Source organism: Toxotes jaculatrix, chromosome 23 (assembly GCF_017976425.1).
Source record: "Toxotes jaculatrix isolate fToxJac2 chromosome 23, fToxJac2.pri, whole genome shotgun sequence".
Taxonomy (NCBI): Eukaryota; Metazoa; Chordata; class Actinopteri; family Toxotidae; genus Toxotes; species Toxotes jaculatrix.
The window spans coordinates 5,436,740-5,459,703 of NC_054416.1; the positions used below are offsets into that span (position 1 = coordinate 5,436,740).

General features: G+C 43.3%; 1 protein-coding gene across 5 annotated transcripts in view; it reads left to right on the plus strand.

The window, feature by feature from the left end:
* The first annotated feature begins 247 nt into the window (after positions 1–247).
* pcdh7b (protocadherin 7b) overlaps positions 248–22,964 on the plus strand; it is a 101,452-nt gene continuing 78,735 nt past the window's right edge. For 4 of the 5 annotated variants that reach the window (XM_041031565.1, XM_041031567.1, XM_041031568.1 and 1 more), the window contains exon 1: positions 248–3,322. In XM_041031565.1, coding sequence (XP_040887499.1) covers positions 248–3,322 — 3,075 coding nt within the window. Of the gene's footprint in view, positions 3,323–4,956; positions 4,960–22,964 lie in introns of all 5 variants that reach the window. The other variant, XM_041031566.1, reaches the window with a different exon arrangement.

Consider the following 22,964-nt stretch of genomic DNA (forward strand, 5'->3'; position numbering starts at 1 on the left):
CATCCAGTGCTGGAGGTGGAAAAGCAGAGGAGTGAGGGAAGCCCGTGCACTTGCTGCTTTTCACTGCAGCAGCAGGAGCGATGTAGGAAGTCGTCCGGAAGATGAAGTCTCACACATCCCTAAACCGAGGGCTGTGCTCTTAATGAAAGCGATATTTCATTTCTATTTTCGGACTTTTCATTACTAATTTTTTTTTTTAATTGACATTTTTTTCCAAATCCAAGTGGACATTTTCCAGGGGAGAACAATGAGGACTACTGGTGCAGTGGACTATTTGTACTATTGCATGCTCATCCTGCAGCTTGTGCATCAGCCCGCTGCCAAGCAAGTGCTCCGGTACCGTTTGGCTGAGGAGGGACCCGCCGATGTGAGAGTAGGAAACGTAGCCGCCGACCTGGGCATTGTTGCCGGGTCGGGCGAGGTGACATTCACGCTCGAATCAGGCTCAGATTTTTTCAAAATTGACAACATAACAGGTGAGCTCACCACTAACGAGAGGCGGATAGACCGTGAAAAATTACAACAGTGCCAAATGATATTTGATGAAAACGAGTGTTTTATAGATTTTGAAGTGTCAGTCATCGGACCAGCCCAGAGCTGGGTCGACCTGTTTGAGGGAAAAGTCATCATATTAGATATAAATGATAATACCCCGTCTTTCCCTTCCCCTGTCCTGACACTATCTGTGGAGGAAAACAGACCGATTGGAACCCTTTATCTGCTGCCCACTGCCACAGACAGAGATTTTGGCAGAAATGGAATAGAGAGATACGAGCTTATCCAGGACAATGGGGAGAACTCAAGGCGCTTGGGCTCTTCTGGGGATTCATACTCGGGGAAGAGGAGATTTGAGGAAGGCGCGAGCAGGAGCAGCGTCTTTGAACTGCAAGTTGCTGACACTACTGATGGAGAGAAGCAGCCTCAACTCATCATTAAAGGAGCCCTTGATAGGGAACAGAGAGACTCATATGAGCTCACACTGCGTGTCAGGGATGGAGGAGATCCCCCTCGCTCCTCCCAGGCCATTCTGAGGGTGATGATCACTGATGTGAATGACAACAGCCCTCGGTTTGAGAAGAGTGTGTATGAAGCTGACTTACCAGAGAACAGCTCCCCGGGTGCTCCCATACTCCAGCTCAAAGCGGCTGATGCAGACGTGGGGGTTAATGGTCAAATAGAATATGTGTTTGGGGCAGCCACAGAGTCAGTGAGGAGGCTGCTGAGATTGGATGAGAGCACAGGGTGGCTGAGTGTGTTGCACCGCATTGACCGCGAAGAAGTGAGCCAACTGAGGTTCACAGTAATGGCCCGTGACCGAGGCCAGCCACCCAAAATGGACAAGGCCACTGTGGTGTTGAACATCAAGGATGAGAATGACAACGTTCCTGCTATAGAGATACGGAAAATTGGACGCATTTTCTTAAAAGATGGAGTAGCCAATGTGGCCGAGGATGTGGTGGTGGACACACCCATTGCCTTAGTTCAGGTGTCTGACCGTGACCAGGGGGAAAATGGCATAGTGACTTGCACAGTGGTAGGGGATGTGCCCTTTCAGCTCAAACCAGCCAGTGAAATGGAGGGAGAGCAGAATAAAAAGAAATATTTCCTCCACACGTCTGCACCACTGGACTATGAGGCCACACAGGAATACAATGTGGTCATAGTGGCTGTGGACTCTGGAAGCCCGAGTCTGGCAAGTAATAACTCTCTTATCGTCAAAGTGGGTGACACTAACGACAACCCTCCTATCTTTAGCCAGAATGTAGTAGAGGTGTCGTTTCCAGAAAACAATGCCCCCGGCGAGAGGGTGACAACAGTGGCAGCCATCGACGCAGATAGTGGGAAGAACGCTGAAATAGCCTATTCCCTTGACTCATCAGTAAATGGGATTTTCTCTATCGATGCAGACAGTGGAGACATCCGAGTAAACAGCATTCTGGATAGAGAGCAAACAGAGCGCTACGAATTCAAAGTGATAGCCAAAGATAAGGGCATAAACACCCTTCAGGGCTCTGCAACGGTGGTTGTCCTTGTGGCCGATAAGAATGACAACGAACCAAAGTTCATGCAGGATGTGTTCACCTTCTATGTCAAAGAAAACCTTGAGCCAAACAGCCCAGTTGGCATGGTTACAGTCATTGATGCAGATAAAGGCCAAAATGCAGAGATGAGTCTTTTCATTGAAGAAGAGGAGGACATCTTTTCTATTGAGAATGATACTGGGACTATTTTCTCCACCCTGTCCTTTGACCGAGAGCAGAAAACTACATACACTTTCCGTGTCAAAGCTGTGGATGGTGGTGATCCGCCCAGATCCGCCACCGCCACAGTCTCACTCTTTGTCATGGATGAAAATGACAATGCACCAACTGTCACTTTCCCAATAAACAGCTCCTACACCCTTCTCCCTCCATCCAGTAACATCAGAACAGTTGTCAGAACTGTCATAGCCACCGATACCGACACCGGTATTAATGCAGACCTGAATTACAGCATCATTGGGGGAAACCCCTTCAAGCTGTTTGAGATTGATGGTGGCTCTGGGGTCATTTCACTGGTGGGGAAGCTGGAGCAGAAGCACTATGGCCTCCACAGACTGGTGGTTCAGGTGAACGACAGAGGGCAGCCTTCACAGAGCACCACCACTCTGGTTCATGTGTATGTTAATGAGACTCTTTCCAATTCCACAGTTGTGGAGGCCCAGGTGGCTAAAAGCCTGAGCACGTCTCTCAACACCAATATCGCCGGTGACCCCAACTATGATCTAAGCAAACAGCGGTTAAGCATTGTAATCGGAGTAGTTTCAGGCATCATGACAGTCATCCTCATTATTCTTGTTGTAGTCATGGCCCGTTACTGCCGTCCCAAGAATAAGAATGGCTACGAGGCTGGCAAGAAGGATCATGAAGACTTCTTCACCCCGCAGCAGCATGACAAATCCAAGAAGCCCAAGAAAGATAAAAAGAAACAGAAATCTAAACAGCCACTGTATAGCAGTATAGTCACTGTAGAGGCCTCCAAACCAAACGGGCAGCGCTATGACGGGGTCAACGAGAAGCTGTCGGACAGTCCAGGCATGGGCCGCTACCGTTCAGTCAACGGAGGGCCCGGGAGCCCAGATCTGGCCCGGCACTACAAGTCCAGTTCGCCACTCCCGACTGTCCAGCTTCACCCGCAGTCACCAACAGCTGGAAAAAAGCACCAGGCAGTTCAGGACCTGCCCCCTGCCAATACCTTTGTTGGCACCGGAGATAACATTTCCCTTGGATCTGACCACTGCTCTGAATACAGCAGTCAAACTATCAACAAGTACAACAAACAGGTAAGAGGACATGTCTCCATGTTTTTTTTTTTTCTTCCCCTCCACTACTCTTAAATGTCTTCTGTTTCTTCCTCTTAGTGTTCTCTCTACCATAATGCTTTCTGACAGGGCTAGTCTCAGTAGTCTTGTTGCCTTTATGGTGCTAATGTGTGTCAAGTTAGCGGTATTGATCTGTTTTGGTTTGGAGTGCCATTCACATGTAATATTGAAAAGGGAAGAGAAAGGTTTAGATTAGCTTAGGAAGGTTTATTGTTACCACTCGTCCAAACACGTCCAACTTTTTTACTTTTATCTCGGAATGTGTTGAGGCTGCCTTTCCAGTCAGGGGTGTCACAACTACTAACCTTAGCAAATATGTGTCGGAGTGTTCCAGACAGCTCACATAAGGGTTTGGTTTGCAGTTATTTTATCCCAGAGGGGAGCGTGGCAGGGGCTGGCTACACTCCCCTTAGCCATGTCAAGCCCTGCCCTGCCCTCTGTCTGTGACAAGGCTACCTTTTCTTCTTGAGAAAGTGAGAGAAAAAAAAGACGAAAGAAGAAAGGACAGAAAGGTAGATGTAGGTTGAATGCAGCACAACTACGGCTTTGTATTTTTGTGAGTCAGTTTTACAGTCTTGGCTTGAGTAGGAACATCTGGCCAGCACGTCATATTAACATTCTTCTGCACTTCGGGGTCTGCATCATTTCATTGACCTAGCAGTGAAACTAGACATTTTTATATCACCTCCCATATTGTGCCTCAGTTTCTTTTGCTCCCTTATCTTTTTTCCCCTCATATATAAACGTCTGCCATCTTCTCCCTGCTTTCTCTCTCCTCCACTCTCCAGCTAGTCTTACGTCCCTTCTGTTTTGGCTTTTTTTTTTTTCCCTTTTCCCTCTCACTAACTCTTTTCTTCCATTTGTAGTGCTGGAAAAAGGTGTAGGTGGAGTGATGTGATATTCAAATTCCAGGAAATGTGTGCTTTTATCAGTTCAGTCTTTAAATTCCTTTTGGCTGTTTTTGCACTATTAGGTGCAACAGCGGTGAGGAACACAGTTAATACATAATGAAGCCAGCTGATTTGCGTTTTCAGGAAAAAGAACACTGTTGTTTTATGTGTTTTCTATGGCAGCCTAATGAATTATTGATCTTTCTTTTACTTGGTGTCAGCAGCTACTCCTTCAGAATTCTGGAGTGCTGTTCTCTCCCACAGCTGGATTATTATTGCTTTTTTTTTCGTTTTATGTTTTTCTTTGTTTTTCCTCTCGATATCTTTATGTTTACGTTTTTAGATTCTGTGCCCACTGTCGCCTTCCCCCCCTCAAACTGTCCTTTGGCCCTGTGTAGTACACCCTTGCATGCCTTGCAGCCACCCGTGCTGCCTGTTTTCCGTCTGTGTTCCTTTTTCTCTCTCAGTGTTTTCAGCCTCCGCCACATCATACCCCTTACAATGGTGCTCTCTGCCTTGCCTTTTTTTTTTCTTGCAGTGGTTTCTTTTTTAATCTCCACTCTCATCTCTCTATATCCCTCTCCCCTCCCTCTTGCTATTTCTCCTCTCAAATCATTTCACTCCCCTTTTTCTTCTCTCCCTTCTCCTCCCCTGCTCTTTCTCTAACAGCTTCTAATATGGTGTATTCACTGAGCTGCTTCCCAGGGTGTGAGGAGTGCTGTTGCTTTCGGATGTCTCCTGCATAATTAAAAGGGCACTCTATTTGCTGCTGCGGCAGCAGCATGTATTGTGTGTCACTATGCTCCACTTATATAATTATTTATTTACTCTCTACATTAATGCTGCAGTAACTTTTTATGGACTGTGCGTTTGTTAGAATACTGTGTCTCAGACAAAACTTGGTGTGCACTGACCATAAAGAGAGTTTTCTTGTGATCTGGGGATCTTAGTCTAAATACTACAATTGTAGTAAAATAGTAAAGAAAGTGTTTAGTGGCCTACTGGGCAATTTCATCCATGTTTACTGTTTAGTGTAGCCTGTTAGGTTTTTAATATACAATAGCGAGCAGATATTCAAATTGCCTTTTATATCCCATGGGCTCAGTAAATACTCACTGTTGATACATTCAGTTGAGGTGAATAGAACATAATTTAATGGCTGCACAAGAGAGCTAATTGAAGAGAAGGTGTGTGTTCATGTGCTCCAATTACGGCATTAAATAGCAACCTCTATATTAGATTAAGTAGTGAAGTGGTCATGCTCTTGAATTTAGGGACGCTGAATCTAAAAATATTCTGTTGTCAGGTAAGTGCCACTATAGCTAAAGACATAATAAAACACTCAAGGACACTTATGTGCCTTAGTTAAGGGAACAATTTGATCTGGATTACTGGAAGCAAATTATGACGTCAAAGAATATCATTAACATTACACTTTTAGTACGTTTTCTATTTCTCTTAGAATGTAAGGTGATACTATTTTACTTCCTTGAGATTTAGTGGCATTGATTTTACTTGAATTTTACCTTTTAAACAAATTTTGCATCAAATGAGGTTGAATACTTTTAAGATTTATGACAAGTGATAAGGGATATTTTTCACTGTGTGTGTTTTCTCTCACACACACACTACATGCATGTGCTTTCCTTCACCCAGAAACCCTTCTCTTTTACCGCTCCCTCTCTTTTTGTCCGTCTGTGGGAAGAGATAGAGACAGGCACAAGAAAGACGGCCCTGTTAGTGGTATAGAGAATGGCCCCTACTGTTTCACAAGGGACTTGGGGTCGGGTGGAAAAAGAAAGACGGGGAGGGAGAGGGGGAATAGTGCTGACCATTGACTGTAATCTCTAAGGTATCGGGTTCAGTCTTTTTCTCTCCTCGCCTACCTAATCCTGCTCGGGCAGGTAACCAGGCAACTGAAGGAGTTTATCGGTGAGGTGAGCCCTTCTTTTTAGCCCGTCAGATATTTAAACAGTCATTAAGCTGAGCTAACATAAACGCCGGAAAGACAAAGGAGATGGTGATAGACTTCTGCAAGAATATGCCCCAGACTGCAACGATGAACATCAAAGGATTGGATATTGAAATAGTGGGAGTGCACAAATACCTGAGTGTCCACTTCAACAATAAACTGAACAAAAAGGGCCAAAGTTGTCTCCATATGCTGAGAGTAAGTTCCTTTGGAGTGTGCAGGACACTGTCAAGAATACAACACTGTGGTGGCATCAGCAAGCTTTTACACAAAGACAAAGACTCAATAAACTGGTTTAGAGAGCTAGCTCTGTCCTCTAGATTCAGTAAAGGAGGTGGGTGAGAGGAGGATGTCATCCAAGATGCTGTCCATCTTACACAACTCCTCTCATCCCCTGCATGAGACTGTGGGGGCCTTAAGCTGCTCCGTCTGCAGCAGACTGCTACACCCACAGTGTAAGAAGGAGCGCTACCCACAGGTCCTTCATCCCGACTGCAGACTTCTTAACAGAAGCATACTGTAACACTGTGTTTGTCTCTGTCACCATCACCCAGCAATTATAACATCACAACTACGCAGCACAATATATCTCAGGCAATATATCTTATTCATTCATTTATCATTTTGTCATTTATTTATCATATTTATCTTATACTTCAGCCGAGTTTTTTCAGTCATCCGGCCTCCAGAGCAATATTTTAGTACAATGCTACACATCATGTGTGTATTCCACTGCAGTTCATATCTGTAAATGTGATAACTGCACACAGTGTGTATGGTTTTTGTTTATCAGTCACTCTTTTTCTTCTACTTTTGAGCGGCTGTGACAAGTGAATTCCCCCTGTGGGGATCAATAAAGTTTCATCTTATCTCATCTAACTGTGAGAGAGGAGCCGGTATGTCACCCAGCAGCTGTTGAGGGCTTGAACAGGAGGGGCAACAGACCTGACTTTTCATCTCTTTCTGTAACTACAGATTGCAGCTTGTGTTATTCATGTTTTGTTTCCAGTTCTTTTGCCGTGTGTGGCTACAACACTGTGCTCGGTTTATCTGCTCTTTACATACCTGTGTCCAATCCTTCCATCTGAAGGCTAATGAGAAATGTATGCACTTAACAGAACACTTAACTTTATTACTTTTGGCAGTAGCTTCTGTTCTACCCAGTGCCAGAAAATAAATGCTGCCTAACCATAATGTAGTGAGGAATGGAATCACTTAGCCATTGAATTAGCAAAAACCATCAGCTTTTGTTTTATCATTGCACTTCAAAGCACCACTCGTGCCCAGGTGGATCACTTTTAATCAGTGGTGAGCCACAGCAGCTTGTATTCTGTGCTCTCGCAGCGCTGCCCCTCAGGGTAGGCAAAGCCCCCGTCCACAAACTTATACCAGGTTATCTTGCTTCAGGGCTGATGCAGCAAACACAACTGGACATTGCCCTTAACCCAGTCCCCTGTGTTCACCTCCCGCGCTCTGGCCAGCTGTTCCTCCTGTGCCGTCTCATAGCTGCAACCTCTACTGCACAAGCTGAATATGCTGCAAAGCACCCAATTTGCATAGGGCAAATCCTCACCCTGACAAACTCACGTAGGACAAACGATATCACCATGCAAATGGCAGTCACCCGGATGGTGTTTGTAGCCAAAACACGGGACGGGATTGCCCTTCAAGCTCCAGGAAAGATCAGGAAACCAATATGGAAATGTAATACTTTGCCTCTGGCCTCATTTGTGTTAACCTACAAGATGTATCTGCCTAAACACCAATGAAAAGCCACAACTGACGCAATTGAAACTTGCAAAGCCTCAGTGACCCTACACATCAAGAGTCTTCAGTTTTATATGAACATCTAGCTGTAGGATTAAACAACCATGCCTCCATTGTCCAGACTTCTGTGTTTTTTATTCTTTAGCATTCATCACCACGTGCATTTTACAGGCACCGAACTCCCTCGATGCTGCTCGTGTGATTTTATCTGTGAAATTGTTGAGGCAGTCAGTTACTCATTGAGCTCAATAAGGTAATTACTTGATAAGAGGTTCCACAGGAGCTTTAAGTTGTTTGGTCATCCCCCACCCTCCCATTGACGCTGATACAGGTCAGCTTATTTTTGGAGAAAGCAGAGAAAGTAGCCGTTGTCTCTCTACAACTTTGCTTCATTTTCAATAGAATTTAATCTCCGTAAGAACGTTCTCGGACAGTCAGTTTGCAAAGTCATGCAAGAAATCAGCTGACGATCACAAAATATGAAACATAGCAACTTCTCTGGAATTAAGGATGCCAAAAGTGGAAAAGAAAAAAAAAAATCTGGGAATCTTGTGTTTCATAAGAAATAAGATTATGTGCAATGAGCTGGTTTGTTTATTGCCACATTATTATTTGCACTTGTCCTTTGTGTGGTGCTGTGTACCGCCGACTGTGGCTAATTTTATCAAAATCGTTTTGGATCTATTACAGCTTAATTCAATCTATGGCTGCTCAGGCTTTTGTTGTTTATGTTCTGAAAGGAAAATGGAAGGAGTAAGAGTGCACAGTAATACTCATGAAATTGCAGCGGGCAGCATTTTCTGGTATAATTTGGTTTGGTGATTTGAATGCATTCGCTCTAAGGCAATTACTAATCTAAGGATTAGACTTACCTGATATGCAGGCAGAAATGGTGGAGACTGAGAGAGAAAGTGGGGGAGAGATATTGCTATAGCTGGTTTCTACAGTTTCTGCGATATTACTCTGCATAATATGTTAATACTGAGGCTTTTTTCCCACTTCCTTTACCTATAGGGGAAACCATGAAAAGTATTGCTTCACTTGTGTTTCTTTGTCTTCTTTTCCCTTCATCTTTAGCTCGCCCTCTCTTCTCTACACACAAAAAATGTGCCAGTGAGCTCAATTGTCTTCACATGAAAATAAATACTCATAAGTGAATCAGCTGAAGAAGCTCTGGACTCATCCGCAACATTTGTCATGATAAGATGCCGAAAGACAAGGATGGGGGCGGGGGGTGGGGGGGTAAGTGAGGGAAGACACAGACAAGAAATTTAAGCCGCATGCCACCTTGATTGCTCTCCACGCTGCTGATTGTAAGTGGCAGTGTCGAGGATGCCACCTTCTTCTCGCCGCTTCTTTCAATTTGATGTCATCGAAAATGGAATTTCATTTCATACCAGCAGCGATCGCATTAGATAGGGCTCACCAGGATAAAGCTGATTCATATTTGCAGATTTGCCTTTCCTGTGGCACTATCAATCATTGCAGACTCACCATATTGCAGACTTGTTTTTCACACAATTGTTAGGAGGAGTTTGTACAGTAAATTGACTTTTACAAGGCTCCCAAGGTCTGTGATATGCTATGCTAGTCTTGTTGTTTTGTTTATAGCTGTCCTCTTGTATCGACTACAGAAGCTAGAATAGTTCCCCGTCGACGAGCTGGATCACAACACAGATCAGACGTAAGGGTTGTTTGCGAGACTAATAGGCAAAACAGAAGTGTTTTGTTTGCTGTGACACTATACCTCATCAAAATTGCAAAAAGTATCAGAGTCAGCCCCATAATAATGGGATTTTTTTTGTTGTTGTTTTCCAGAAAAGGTCACAGGCCATTTGTGCTCTTGGTGTTGTTTCACAGAGGTGGCAGAGGGGTCTTTGTATTTCTGCTTTTTTGCCGCATTCTCAGACGAGCAAAGTTTCTGTTTAGCCCAGCTTCAGTTCATGTGTGTGTTCTGTGCGTGCCTCCCCTCTGTCTCCATTTCTGCCTGACTGTGGAGGAAACGTTGTGATGAATCAGATGAATCACTCGCTGTCAGCGTTGCTCACATGGGTCCAGGATGTCAAGGGAACTGCCAGCAGGGTCCGTGGCCCCCCGTCAAGAGGGCGGCGATTTAAACCCCATCGAGAATCAACCACATTGTCACACGCGGCCTTCGTGAAGATGAGAATACGCGCCATGAAAGCCCGGAACACTGATCCATAATTTACCCCTAAGTGCCACCTTTTGCTCTGGCAGCGAACTGTAAAGCTCCTTAGTGCAAAATGAACTTGTTTATTAAGTAGCGCTGACAGGTGAAGAAAAAGACATGCCAGATGGACAGAAGAAAGACGCTGGACTTAGTAAGACGATAGGTAGTTGAGCGTGTCTACACAATGGTGTTGACAGGGGAAAAGTTAACAAGTTCAACAGTGTAATTGGAGCGTATTTAATAGGTACAACCTTCACCCTGGGTTCAGGTTCGCATTGATTTTTTTAAGGCCCTGACAGACATGCACCTGCTCTGCCTCTCTTCGCACATACTTCCCGTTTTGACTTTGACCTTCCTCTTTTGTATTAAGAAACTGCTAAAATATTAAGATGCGCTGAGACCTCCCGACTGCATAAGACACATTAAGAATCGTCCAGGATAAATAATGCATCCGAAAGCTTTGTGTTTTTTTATCCAAAGGATATACCTTGTTATTAACAGACTGCAGTCATACATATTTGCTAAGCAGCAGACTATAATGGATATGACTTGACTTGGGAAGGGGAAGAATAGGACAGCTTGACTGCTTCTATTAGCCCTGTTTTGGTGCGGCTCCCACCATGTGGCCCCCAAATGAGATTATATGTGTATGAAACAGGAGGTAGAGCACTCACCGACCATCCATCAAAGCCTGGGGGGACCTGTGTGAAAGTTTGTGCATGTGTACTCAGCGGGTACACTCACTGTGTTGATGCGTGTGTGCATGTGTAAGGGTGTGATAAAGTGTGTGGGTGTACAGTATGAATGTGTGTGTGAGAGTGTGTGTGTTTGTGTATCCTGTGAGGGCTGGAGAGGAGAGCAAACGGGGCCTCTACAGTTCAGCCTCTCCATCATCCTGCACGGCAGGCACACGCGCTGCGACATGCCTGAGAGGGTTTCAATATCCTGTGTGTGTGAGTGTGTGTTTGTGTTCCTGTGCTGCTGTGTTTACCCAAGGAATGCAGTTCATTATATCTGTATGTGTGTCTGGTTATTACATATACTCTCTACACACATGCGTACAGAGGCAGATGGAGCCTGAAGGCTAGAGCAATACTTTATCTTCACCTGTTAAAAACCCGCGACAAGCTCGAGCAGTCTGTGATGCGACGCCTTCTCGTCACTCTCGGTAATCAAAAGTGCCCTCGAGCAAGGCACTGGGAGCTCCTTTGCCCCAGCTGAACTATTTATTGGACACTGCTCTGACTACAATGTGTACTTTAACCCTATTCAATTTGGACATGCATGTACCATCTGTATTAAACTCCGCAGGTACGTGCAAAAAGGCAGAAATATTCATTAGTAAAGCACTGGCAGGGGCAGGAGGAGCCCCTGTATCGATGAGGCTTTACCTGGCAGAGAGCAGGCTATTAGCCAGGCCCAATAAATCTTGTCAGAGGCTGGAAGAGTCTGCCTGCCTGCTGAAGAAAGAACGAAGGTCACGGGGCAGCTGGAGTTACGAGCGGCCTCGCAAGGTAGCTGCTATCAAATCAACTGAAATATGAAGTCCAGCCTGCCTTTTTTGAAAATGCTAATTTTTCAATTTGCCTTTTTCTTGGTGTGAACTTCCCTCTGCTCGCTCTATTAGCACGCCGCACACAGCGATTAAATTAAAATGCGAATAAGGTAACAGCCTTGGTGTAGTTTGTGATCACCGTGAGGCAGATGATGATTGCTGGTTGCAGCCTTACAGTTCACCTATGATGGAAATAATAATACAACCTTACCCGAGGACTTCTGTGTTTTACTTATTTGACATGCAAAAAAATATTAAAGAAAATTTGATAAAACACAACTTCATAATGAATGATGTCAATATAAACTAAAACAGTTCAGTTCTAAAAACTAGACTTTGACACAGACTCCCTCTACAACTAACAAACTTGTCATTAATCTAATTATCTAGACCCAAATGATATGGAGAAAACTCAAAGGCTTTGGGCCTGGGCAGTTTTACCTGGTTGGTAATTAAGCCTTGCTTTTGACCACTTCACTAGATTAATTAATATTGGAAATAATGGTTAGTTGCAGCCCTAACAATATTGGAAGTGAAGTGTCCAAAAATCTGAGAAAAACTGCCTCACAAATAGGTGATCGTGCCCTGCTTGATGATACATCAGTAGCGGACTTTACTCCTTCGAAGAAAAAATATGATTTTAAGATTAAATAGTAGTTAATAAACTAGTTACAATGAAAAGTTTTGTTCTTTAGTAGGGCTACTGTATATATTGTGCTGCCAGAATAAACTGTGCTGTATACAGTCTGACACCGGTCCTCATATGTCATATATTCCCATTGGCCTGCCATGTTAGAAACTACAATATAAAGTGGAGATGACTGTAATGCTGGCTTTAGTTAGACATATTCTACTGTGGATTGAGGAGCTCCAGACATTTAATATGGGTTCAGGTATTGATTTGCGGCGTCTTGCCCTATAACCTGTTTATTATCTAGCTTTGGTTTCACCTTTTACTCTTTTTCTCACAGTATCTCAGGAGATGGAGAGTTCTCCTCCTTATTTCTCCCTCTCTCTTCCCAGCAACAATGTTCCGAGTAACAACTACAAATAGTCAATCAAACTGGCCACTGGCAAAGAACGCGTCGGCCATTTTGGTTTGTGAATGAGTGTGTGAACTCAGGTGGTTGAATAATAGCATGTTCTGAGCTGTGGCTTTCGCTCAGTTTGCTTGCAATTATGGATGGAGAGAAACAGGGGGATGTAATCAGGACTGAAAGACTGATCTTTGACATGGTTCATTTACCCTGAGTTGGGCCAATGCAACACATGGGACACAATAGCCAATTGTAAATTACAGAGTAGATTCAGTGGCGAGAAGTGCCTTGAGGGGGAGCTAGCACACAGAGGGGGGGCCGGGGGGGGCAGAATAGGGAATGTTGTTATATTTGTTGCCGTTTGGTTCTAGGTTGATGAGGTCTGGGATTGGGGGAAAGGCAAGGATATCAATCAAATTGACATGTCTGGGGGCGGTAAAATGATTAGAATAATGGTAAACAAAGCCGCTTAAACACAACCAGGTTTTTCATATTTTACCTCAACTTTATTTCAAACCCAGCCTTTGCTTAATAAGCCTCACTTAACGTCAGATTCATCATATTTAATCTGTCCAAAATGATATATTAATAACAGACTTCAGTGGAAGGAGGCAAACTGCTGGGAACATAAGTGCATAAAGGAAGCCTATCACACGGTGAAGAGCTCTTATGAACTGGTGACGTGAGGGGAGCTCATAGCGACTTTGACAAGCAGCTAAGTGCCTACATGGGTGACATTTACGAGTGTGTCGTGGAGATCCCCAGCCGGACTTGGAGGGAAGACAGTTACTTTCTGTTTAATCACCATCAGAATTCTGCGGGTGCTGCAGCAAATGTTTGAGTAGCGCTGATTACTTTCCCCCGTGAAGCCAGTTGCGGATGATCATTTGATGTCTAACGCAAATGTGCTTAACATGCAAACCGATCTTGCCTCCCTTTCCTTCCCCTGCACATTTGAAAGATTTACGTCAGGGTGTGCGCCTACTCTTTTGAATCCCTTTGAATGAGCTTTTCTTTGCCGAGGCAGCCTCTTCTCTCAGTGAATCGGGGACATGACATGACAATTGGAGACCTTGTAATTTATGTTTAAAATGTCAGCGTTATCTGTGCCAGCACGATTTTGTTTGAACAAGGAGGCATACTGGCGAGGGTCCTCAGTCACTGCTGTTTAAACCGTATGCCTGTGTTTGCTCAGGAATCTTTGGTGGGCTATCCATTGTTACTATGGCAATATACCTCCGCTGTGCTCGCCCCCACCCGCTGCAACTTCTCCCATGGCCATATGCCTGGAGTGTTTTTAAAAGATTTTCTCTGCTCTCTCATCTTGCTTGTACCCAGTAATTCAGGCACATCACTGCCAAAAGCGGAGCTCAGGGTCGACATCCTCCCCAAAAAAGTCACGGTATTCTAACAGCTTTGGCCCGGAGTTGGATGAGGCGTGGGAACGTCATGTTCCACTAAACTCTTTTGATAAAGCCACCTGGGCAAGCGGGGAGCATTTCAAAGATGAAGGTCCCTGAACACTAAATTGGCAGCAGTTGCTTTACTACAATGGGCTCATCTCTTCCCTGTGTCACAGCTCCTTAGGGATCCGTAATTTACTGCCCTTCCCACTTTGAGTTCTGGATTCATGAGATCAAATTAGACAGGGAGAGAACATCAGTGGCTGCACAATGCTTTGCTCTTTAACTCGAGGCGCGTATTTCGGCACCACCCCAAGTCTGGTTTGGTGGCTGGTTAACCATTTCCTACATCTATTGCTGCCTGGGAAATGTGCTTAACATTGTGACAATGGACTAAAGAGAAGTACAATATATGTGGCATATTCTTTGAGCCAGGGGAGAAGAATGAGCTTGATGTGTCTAAACAAAAGCATTTTAAATGATTTGAATCGCACTTCCTCCCCTTTTGAGAAAAGACATGCCTTGCAAGGTCAAGTCTATTATTGATGTGATGCGCCTCACAGGAATCTAGTGTTTTCAAACATTCCAGAGAATCAAATAGCCATGAATCTTAAAGACAGATGAAACAAGTCCTCTATATTTCATCCCATATCTGATGAGCATGACGGCTGAATAGCAATGAATTCATTCAGACAGATTAAAGGAGCCGGTGTCAAGGATCAAAAAGGAGGAATGTTGAATAAATACAGTAAATGACTATGCATAAGGAATACGAATGTAAAGCGTTCTACCGTATTTAAAGGTAAGCAGGAAATCATCAGCTTAAAGCCAGACGCTCCTCAGAGAAGTGTGTGACTGCGTGCATGTGTGGGCAAATCTAACTGGAGTGCATCTCTTCACTGTAATGACTCTTGGCATGTATGTGGCCTAATGAAGTGGGACTTTGCTTATGTTGTTGTAGAAATTCTTCCTGCATATATATATATATATATATATATATATATATATATATATATATATATATATATATATATATATATATATATATACACACGCACACACACACACACAACATACTGATAAATGCTCACCTTTTTAACCCTTACATTTCCACTACCATTTCAACCAATTATGCCACACCCACTGGTAAGAGTTTACTGTCATGCTTAGCAATATTCATTTTTCAACAAATGCAAATTTTAATCAAACGTGAAATATTAACTTTGTCTTTATGAACTTCGTAAGGCATTGCCATGCCTCAGCGGAAGCCTCAAGAACATTCTTTAAGTACAATATTGCACACCTTAGTCTACAGCAGGCTGCCTTTAGGAACAGGCTGCCTTTAGCTTGATTACTAGCCTCAGCATCTCTGTGGATTTTGTGTCAAAGCTCATAATGAACACTGTGGGCAGTGAATAGTGTGTGACTCTGTGTGTGCGATAAAGCGAGGAGAAAAAAAAGTGTCAGGGCATGTGTGTCTGCATGTGGGAGACATGTTCCTCAGGCATAAGCCACACTAACACTCGCTGTTGACTACATTTTACCTGCCTGCCTGCAGTGGCCCGGCCTGTTTTTACAGCTTAGCACGAAACTCACTGTAGGCGAGACAGTGTCTGAGACTCAGCTGTTTTTATTAATATCCAGGAGGTGTAAAAAGGTTGAGACTGAGGAAGACAGTGGGAAAAAAAATGATGTGGATTACCAAACAACCAGCTTCACTTCAAACTGCCACCGCTGAACTGACAAGGCAATGTGTACAATTTCCACATCCTCTCCTTATGTATTGCTCAAGCCATCGTCGCTTATTTACACAAGTCATATTTTCAGGCATTCATGTGATATTTCAACACCCACTGAAATGTGCTACACAGATATTGTGTGCTGTCAAAACGCGGGTGCAAGAAAAAGAAAACACTCACTGTCCCACCCACGGTAATGTTTGTCGCCTTACAGTGCAATGTGAGAGTGATCCATTGTGGGGGGGAAATGGACGACACTGCCTCACGTGTTTACCTTGCATCGGCACAATGACAACAACAATAGCGACAGCACTAGGAGGAGGCCCTTTGTGCAGCACAAGCTGATACACCGAAAGGGAGTGACAGGTTTGAAAAATTGGCAAACAGTGTTTGCTGGAAGGCTTCCTTGGGGCTTGGATACCTTTGGAATCATGTGCGAATGCAGAGGAGTGTGAATGAAAAATAGCTGTGTGATCCTGCCATGTTGCTTCTGTCAAGAATGCGCGATTTTTTTTTTTTCCCTCTCTCACTGTCTCACTCCCTCCCACCGCTTGCTGTCATCCTCATCATCTGCCCCTCAAAGCTTGCTTTTTCTCTCTCCGCTTCTCATCATCTCTGTTTTAACACTCCATTCTCTCACCAACATACCCTCCTCCATCTCTCCTCTGTGTTTTGCTCTCTCCCATTCTCACACTCCTATCCTCCCCCTCCTCTGTTCTTCCAGCTTAGCGGACGTGGTTATTTAAGGCTTAGAATCCATAAAACCCGCCTTAGGTGTGTTTGCTTTTGTTACTTTCCCAAAATGGTGCACTGGCTGCCACATTGTTAGCTGTTGATCCTTGTTCAGCCACTGCCCGTTAGAGGGGAGTTTCATGTGGTTTAGCAGCGTCTTAAGCCCAGGTGGAGCCCTGTGAACCCATCAGCAGGTTTTAAGTAGTGTAGCTGCCACTTAGCGGGGCAGTCAGAAAGACATTCTCAGGATACCTGTCCCTACCTTCTCTTCCCCTGAAGGAAAACCGTCAGGGACCCACCCTGCAGGGCTGTGGCTGTAAGCTCTTTAACTGCTAAGACACAGATTTACAGCAACTCGCTCTCTCCGTTCTGTTTTCATGGGTGCATTTGTGCACCAGTATCACCATGAGATTCTTAACAACACAACAAGAGCACGCTTGCACACCAGGCACCTCACATACGTGTGAGTGTGTGCACAAGAAATTGTTTGCAACAATTAGTTATTTTTGTCTTTGTAGAGCCGCGAGAATGTTTTCTCTTTTTTCTTCTTCCTCTTAACTGTGACACAAACCAAAAACAGTCACAGCGTGATCCCTCCTGCAGAACATCTGTCCCAGATGGTGCTACCCTTCCTAATTAAACCCTGTTTACCTCAACATTCTTAAAGCAGACTACTGACTAATTATTAGGCACAAGCTCCTCAAAGCCGTGTTTAAATCTTGTACACTGATGAGAGTGTATGTAGCTGGTGAGCCAGCATTAGAAATAAGACAGGCAACCCTAACAAGGTCTTTCTCCTTGACCATCCCCTCTTTGTGTCCATGTCTGGCCTTGATGATGCCAAGTCTGCTACACAACGTATTGGTCTTTCACACACACCCCCCCCCCCCCCCCCCCAAAAAAGGAAAAAAAAACTTTAATTAATGAACCGGGAAGCCTCTGAACAGTGCTTAAACAATGTTTTCGTGTATTCAACGGAAGGCGGTATAAAGGGAGAGGGGAAAAAAAGGAATCTAGAACTTGCGGCAATTTCCAATCATACATTTTTAATGTTTATTCCACTGTTTCTTAATTAAATCCATGCATCAGAATATAGTAAAAAGCCTAGTATCAGAAGTGGGTTTGAGAGTGGGGAGTAGACAAATTTATAAAGCATAATTTCTCAGGGAATGTCCATGAGGGATTTTAATAGATATTTTCTGAAAGAGATTCTTATGACTTTTTAGTGCTGTTATATATTTGCCTTCTGGGTTTTGGCAGAAAGGGGCATAAGGCCTGGTGGGTTGTGTGTGCACACAATATTCCCAGTCCTTTCTCGTGTGAAATATATTGGATGGTTATCTGAAGCTCGGGTCATCTCCGAAATACACATTTTAACAATTTTAAACCTGGTTTAACAGACTCCTCACAAACACACATACACACACACCTTCACACTCTCTTTCTGACACACACACACACACACACTGAATTATCCTGGGCAGCAGCCTGATTCAATTAGTTGGAGGTGAGGAGCAGAGAGATGAGGGTCACACTTGCCATTCCAGCCCAAATGGAGATGCTTCCTGGGAGACCCAGCTTGTCTCTAAATTTGGCAGCTCCTGGGTCATTGTTTCATCACAGCCCAGAATGGCTCCAGGGCTCGCTGCGACTCTGTAAGTCCGGCTATCTATACATCTATAACGTACATTTCAATTTAAAAGCCACTCTCTCTGTGATGCTGTTTTCTTCCAATGTTCTCTGCATCGCTGCAGTCACAACCCAGGACCCCCTGCAGCTATGAGGAGACGCAATGGTTTCTTTGCACTAGAATATCAATGAGGCTGAGATTTACAGAACTACAAGTTATGCATATGTGTTTGCTTGCATATTACAACAGCGAGATATTGTTTGCAGATTCTTACTGAGGGCTTTTCTTTTTTCAAAAGATGGAGAATGAAAATAATATAAACAGCAGAGTAAAACACAGGAACCTCTGTAAACTCACTTATCCTCACCTGCTCCTAAAGGAATAAGGATAACTGCCCACGCTACTGCACCAGTGATATTGAAATTTTAAAGCGAGCATTCATAATAAGGAGGGTATTAGGTATAGATTTTCTGTAATGATAGTTACTGACAACGGCCAGTCTTCCCAGCAAGGTGTAATGCACAGGGGGATCAATGGTGGATAAACACCAAGCCTTCATATTTGAAAGTTATTCAAACAAGCGCCAGTTTCTATCTCTAATGGGAGTGTTTATAAAGACCACCTGGCTCTACGGCGTCTCCCTCTGCTCCCTCTCCCCCAGCCTGTCTAGACGGCCTTGCCTGTGGGTCACTAGGGTCTGATAAAAGAGAAAAAAGAAACTTCAAATATACATTTTTATCAAAAACATTTTCCTCAGAATTCAGTCCATATTAGATTGATGTAACCCCAAGTTCTCCTTGGTCTGTGATCCTGCTGTTATTACTTTTTCTAACAGTCTCCCATGTGGACCTGTCCACCTGATATGTCAACAGCACTTCAACACAAATTCATAAAGCACAAGTTTTATACACTTGCTTTTTCTTTCCATATGATAACTGCCTTATACAGTAAACTCAGAGGCTTTTACTGTATCTTTAATGACGTCTTTGCCTTATTTTGTTTGCTGTGAAACATTCCTGACCTTTTACTTTACCAACAGTCCTAAAAAGCTTTTCTGTTGCTTTTTCTCTGAGTTGCTGTGAGGATCTGGGTTTAATAAACAATAACTCAAGCCAGAAACATCTCCAGAAGGGCCAGCTGTCTGAGATACAGTAGTTTAGCACGACTCTGACAAGACATAGAGCGGAGGAGATCAGCTAAAGACAGCAAAGATACACAGCAAGAGAAAGCACTAGCAGTGGGGTCCCTATATTACACAAGGGAGGTTAAAAAAAGCTACATACAGCTACAAAATGTTTTCTCTTGTTCAGTGTCTCAGCCTTTTAGAAACCGTGGTACCTAACCAAGAACAGTGCGAATTTTGATTTATTTTTCTGTGTAATTTAACTTCATTAACCATTCAGCATAGTCCAAAAAAAAAAAAAAGTTATCTGCTTTGAAGCACAAGTGTATTTTCCACACATCTTTAAGATTTCAGCCCTCCGTTGGTGTCACCTCTGCAGAGAGTGATATATATCAAAGTACAGAGACAAAGGCCTTTGAACACTTATGGAAGCCACCCGGGTCTTAGCTGTGTTCAGGATTTAAAAAAAAAAAGGATGACATCAACAACACCCGCAGGATTTAGTGTTTCATCCTTTACACGGACACGTCGACTTTTATTAATAGCAGATCTCACAGGTTCCGAGAATGTGGGCATGAGTCTTCAAGAGTTAACACTGTCTGAAGTCAAGTGAGTTTGGATTTGGCACTCGGCTCTGAATCAAATTGCGTGTGAGGCATCTTCCCCTCAGGGGAGAAGGGGAAGACGGAAAGAAGCGAGTAGCTCAACAAAAACAAGTCTTTCTTGTTTTTTTGATTCCTCTCAGTGATCACTAATTACAGACTGACAAGGCTCTTGTTAAAAAAGTACAAAAGGAGAAAAAAAAAGACATGAAAAAAACATTAAATACCCAGTGTAATTGCATTTATTGTGCTAAGTTGGAACAAACACATTCCCCACATCCTCCAGGGACTTGTGTGTGCATGTGTGTGTGGATGGAAATGAATATCTTTTATTTTATTAAACAAACAGTGATATCTGACTAATATGCAAGAAGTCTTTGATGTATTGAATTATGTCAAAGTTGAGAGCATCGCTGGGAGGTTGCAGTGATTTCCAAACCCCAGCAGAAGATCTACTGGCATGCAGTTTTGGAATGATGTGCTGTTAAATGTGATGTTGACAGAAAGTTCTAACAAGGTTGGAGCATGACACAACATTTTTTTTTTTAATTAGAGAGAAATGTTCATGCTACTGTTTCTGTGTCGCTTTTGTGTTTGAGAAGGTGTGTCCATCCTGTTAGTGTGTATCCGCATAAAGAACTAATGATGTGCTGTCAAAATGGAATTTCACAGTGGCCTTTGTTTCCTTCTTGTGGTCTGAAGGTATGCACACTGTTAGCGCTAGCTATTCAAATACCTTCTCTTTTATCACCTCGTTCATCCTCTCTCTACAAAGCACGTGACATCTCAGTATGTCTTGCATCTGTAGCTGTTGCGTGCAAATTCTAAGAGTGTTCCTTTCATGAGTGCAACAAGGTCACGGCACTCGGAAAAGTTATTCCACTTCAGAGGTACAGTATTTCTAGTGACTGGAGTCAGCGAGGAGTTGAAAGCTGAAGAGCAGGGAGCAGGCAGGCTGCTCATATCACAGTGTTTTTTAATTCCAGACATTTCCTTAGCCTTTGTAAAGGTTGCTTCAAAAACGGTACAGTCAGAGAGGAAGTATGAGTCACCTATAAATTTTGGTGCTGCATATTTTAAGGAAAGTGAAGGAAAATCATACTGTGTGAAATAAAGAGATTCTCCTTCCAAAAATGAGCTATCAGACGTCTGGAGGAAGTAATATCGACTCCTAAAAAATAATTAAATACTACTTTGTGTCTGATTTCTGATATATTTCTGATGTATAAGACATTTTCCGAGTAAACTGTTTACAGATTTGTATGAAATACTTAAATGAGACTTAATTATATTCCTTATTCAAATTGCAACATTTAGAATAACAGTGACCTTACACTTACTACCACTGGAAAAATGCAGAAAGACTGGAAAGGCTTGTATGAACTCATGCTGAACTCCTCCACTGCACACGAATCCTGCCTTCGTTTCGGCTCATATCCTCACATCTTTGAGGCCACCATGACACTCAGCTACCTGGCTCTTTTTTTCTAGATTTATGCGATGCTACAAGGAGATGTTGGCTTCTGTACACAGTAATAATTCAGTTCATGTCTGGGGCTCAGAGGAGTACCGTCTGTTGCTCACGTTTTTAGACCCCTGGATCATTAAAATGCCTCTGGCAATGCACTCCTAACGTAAGCTGTTTCTTGTCTTACACTTTGCTCCAGCATTTCATTTTGGCTCAGCACGGTTGGATCACCTCAGAAAAGTCCAAATAAGGTGTTTTCTGCACAAACATCTTTTTTTTTTTCTGTCTCCTCTCCTGCTCTTGCTGCCCCTCATTTTTCTAAATCAGCATGCTCTATTAAAACAAAGCCAAACAAGGAGCTGTAAGCGAGGCAACAAACTCAGGAAATTCATTAGTCAGGGCGTTGTTTTCACAAATTAAACATTAACTTTTCTTTCTTCTTTTTTCGTCTCCACGCCTCGCATGAGACACGGTTGCCCGGGTGTTGTTTGTAGCGGTTTCATTCGCCTGGGATAATGAGAAAATTCTGCATATCAATATTAGCTGAAGAAATCTCATATCCATACGAGGATGAGGTTGGTTAATTTGAAATTATACCATGGGGTTTACAGTCTCTCTATGCTTTCCAAATAGAAGGGTAGAAAGAAAAGGAAGAAGAGACAAAAAGTGAGGTTTGGTTAACAAACTTTATCATTGGAGTCCACGTGGTTGGCACCCTTTTCATGGCTTTTTGCTCTCTGTCTGCCCAGTAGGTTTATAGTAAATAAATTATATTAAGCTTGCTGGTGGGGGAGAGGGAGCTGGTGTGAGCTCAGTCAGGATTTGCTAAGTCAGGCTGAAGGAGAGGGATAGATCCACAGTCTCTGCATGATATGGGTTTTGGTGGAAGGAAGCAGCTGCCACTGCTCCATAGCTGGTCTTAAGTCAGTCAATACTGGGGCTACCAGTCCAAATAGCTATGATCCTGTCTGTTTTCTAATTAACCGCACTGTTTTATTTTGTTCTAATTACTGGAGTGGTACCATGATGTAACTGTAAATGTAGGTCTAACACTGAGGATGGATGATCCTGCACCACAGCCACCGTCCTCTTACTCAAGAATGTGGATCAAAACTAGAGTAAATAAACAAAATAAATAAACAGAAATATGCAATAATTTCAGCTTGGACATGTTTTTTAGGAGGCTATGTGGAGCATATTGTACTGTGCTGTAAACTGTAATTCTACTAGCAGTAATTCTGTACAGCACTAATAAAAATAAGCTGTAGTATTGATGTCCATTAGGCTGCCGTACATCACCCAGAGATGCTCTGAACTGACTGCCTTAGGGATACCGAGAGCCCTGGCAAACATAGCACGATGTATTGATCAAATTAATATTCCTTTAAATATTAATACAGATTCTGCTTGGAGGTGTGGCGGAAAGGTCATGGGATGAAGAGCTGTAAACGCAGCATTTAAAAAGGTGCTAGCATGCATGATTTTCTCAAGAAT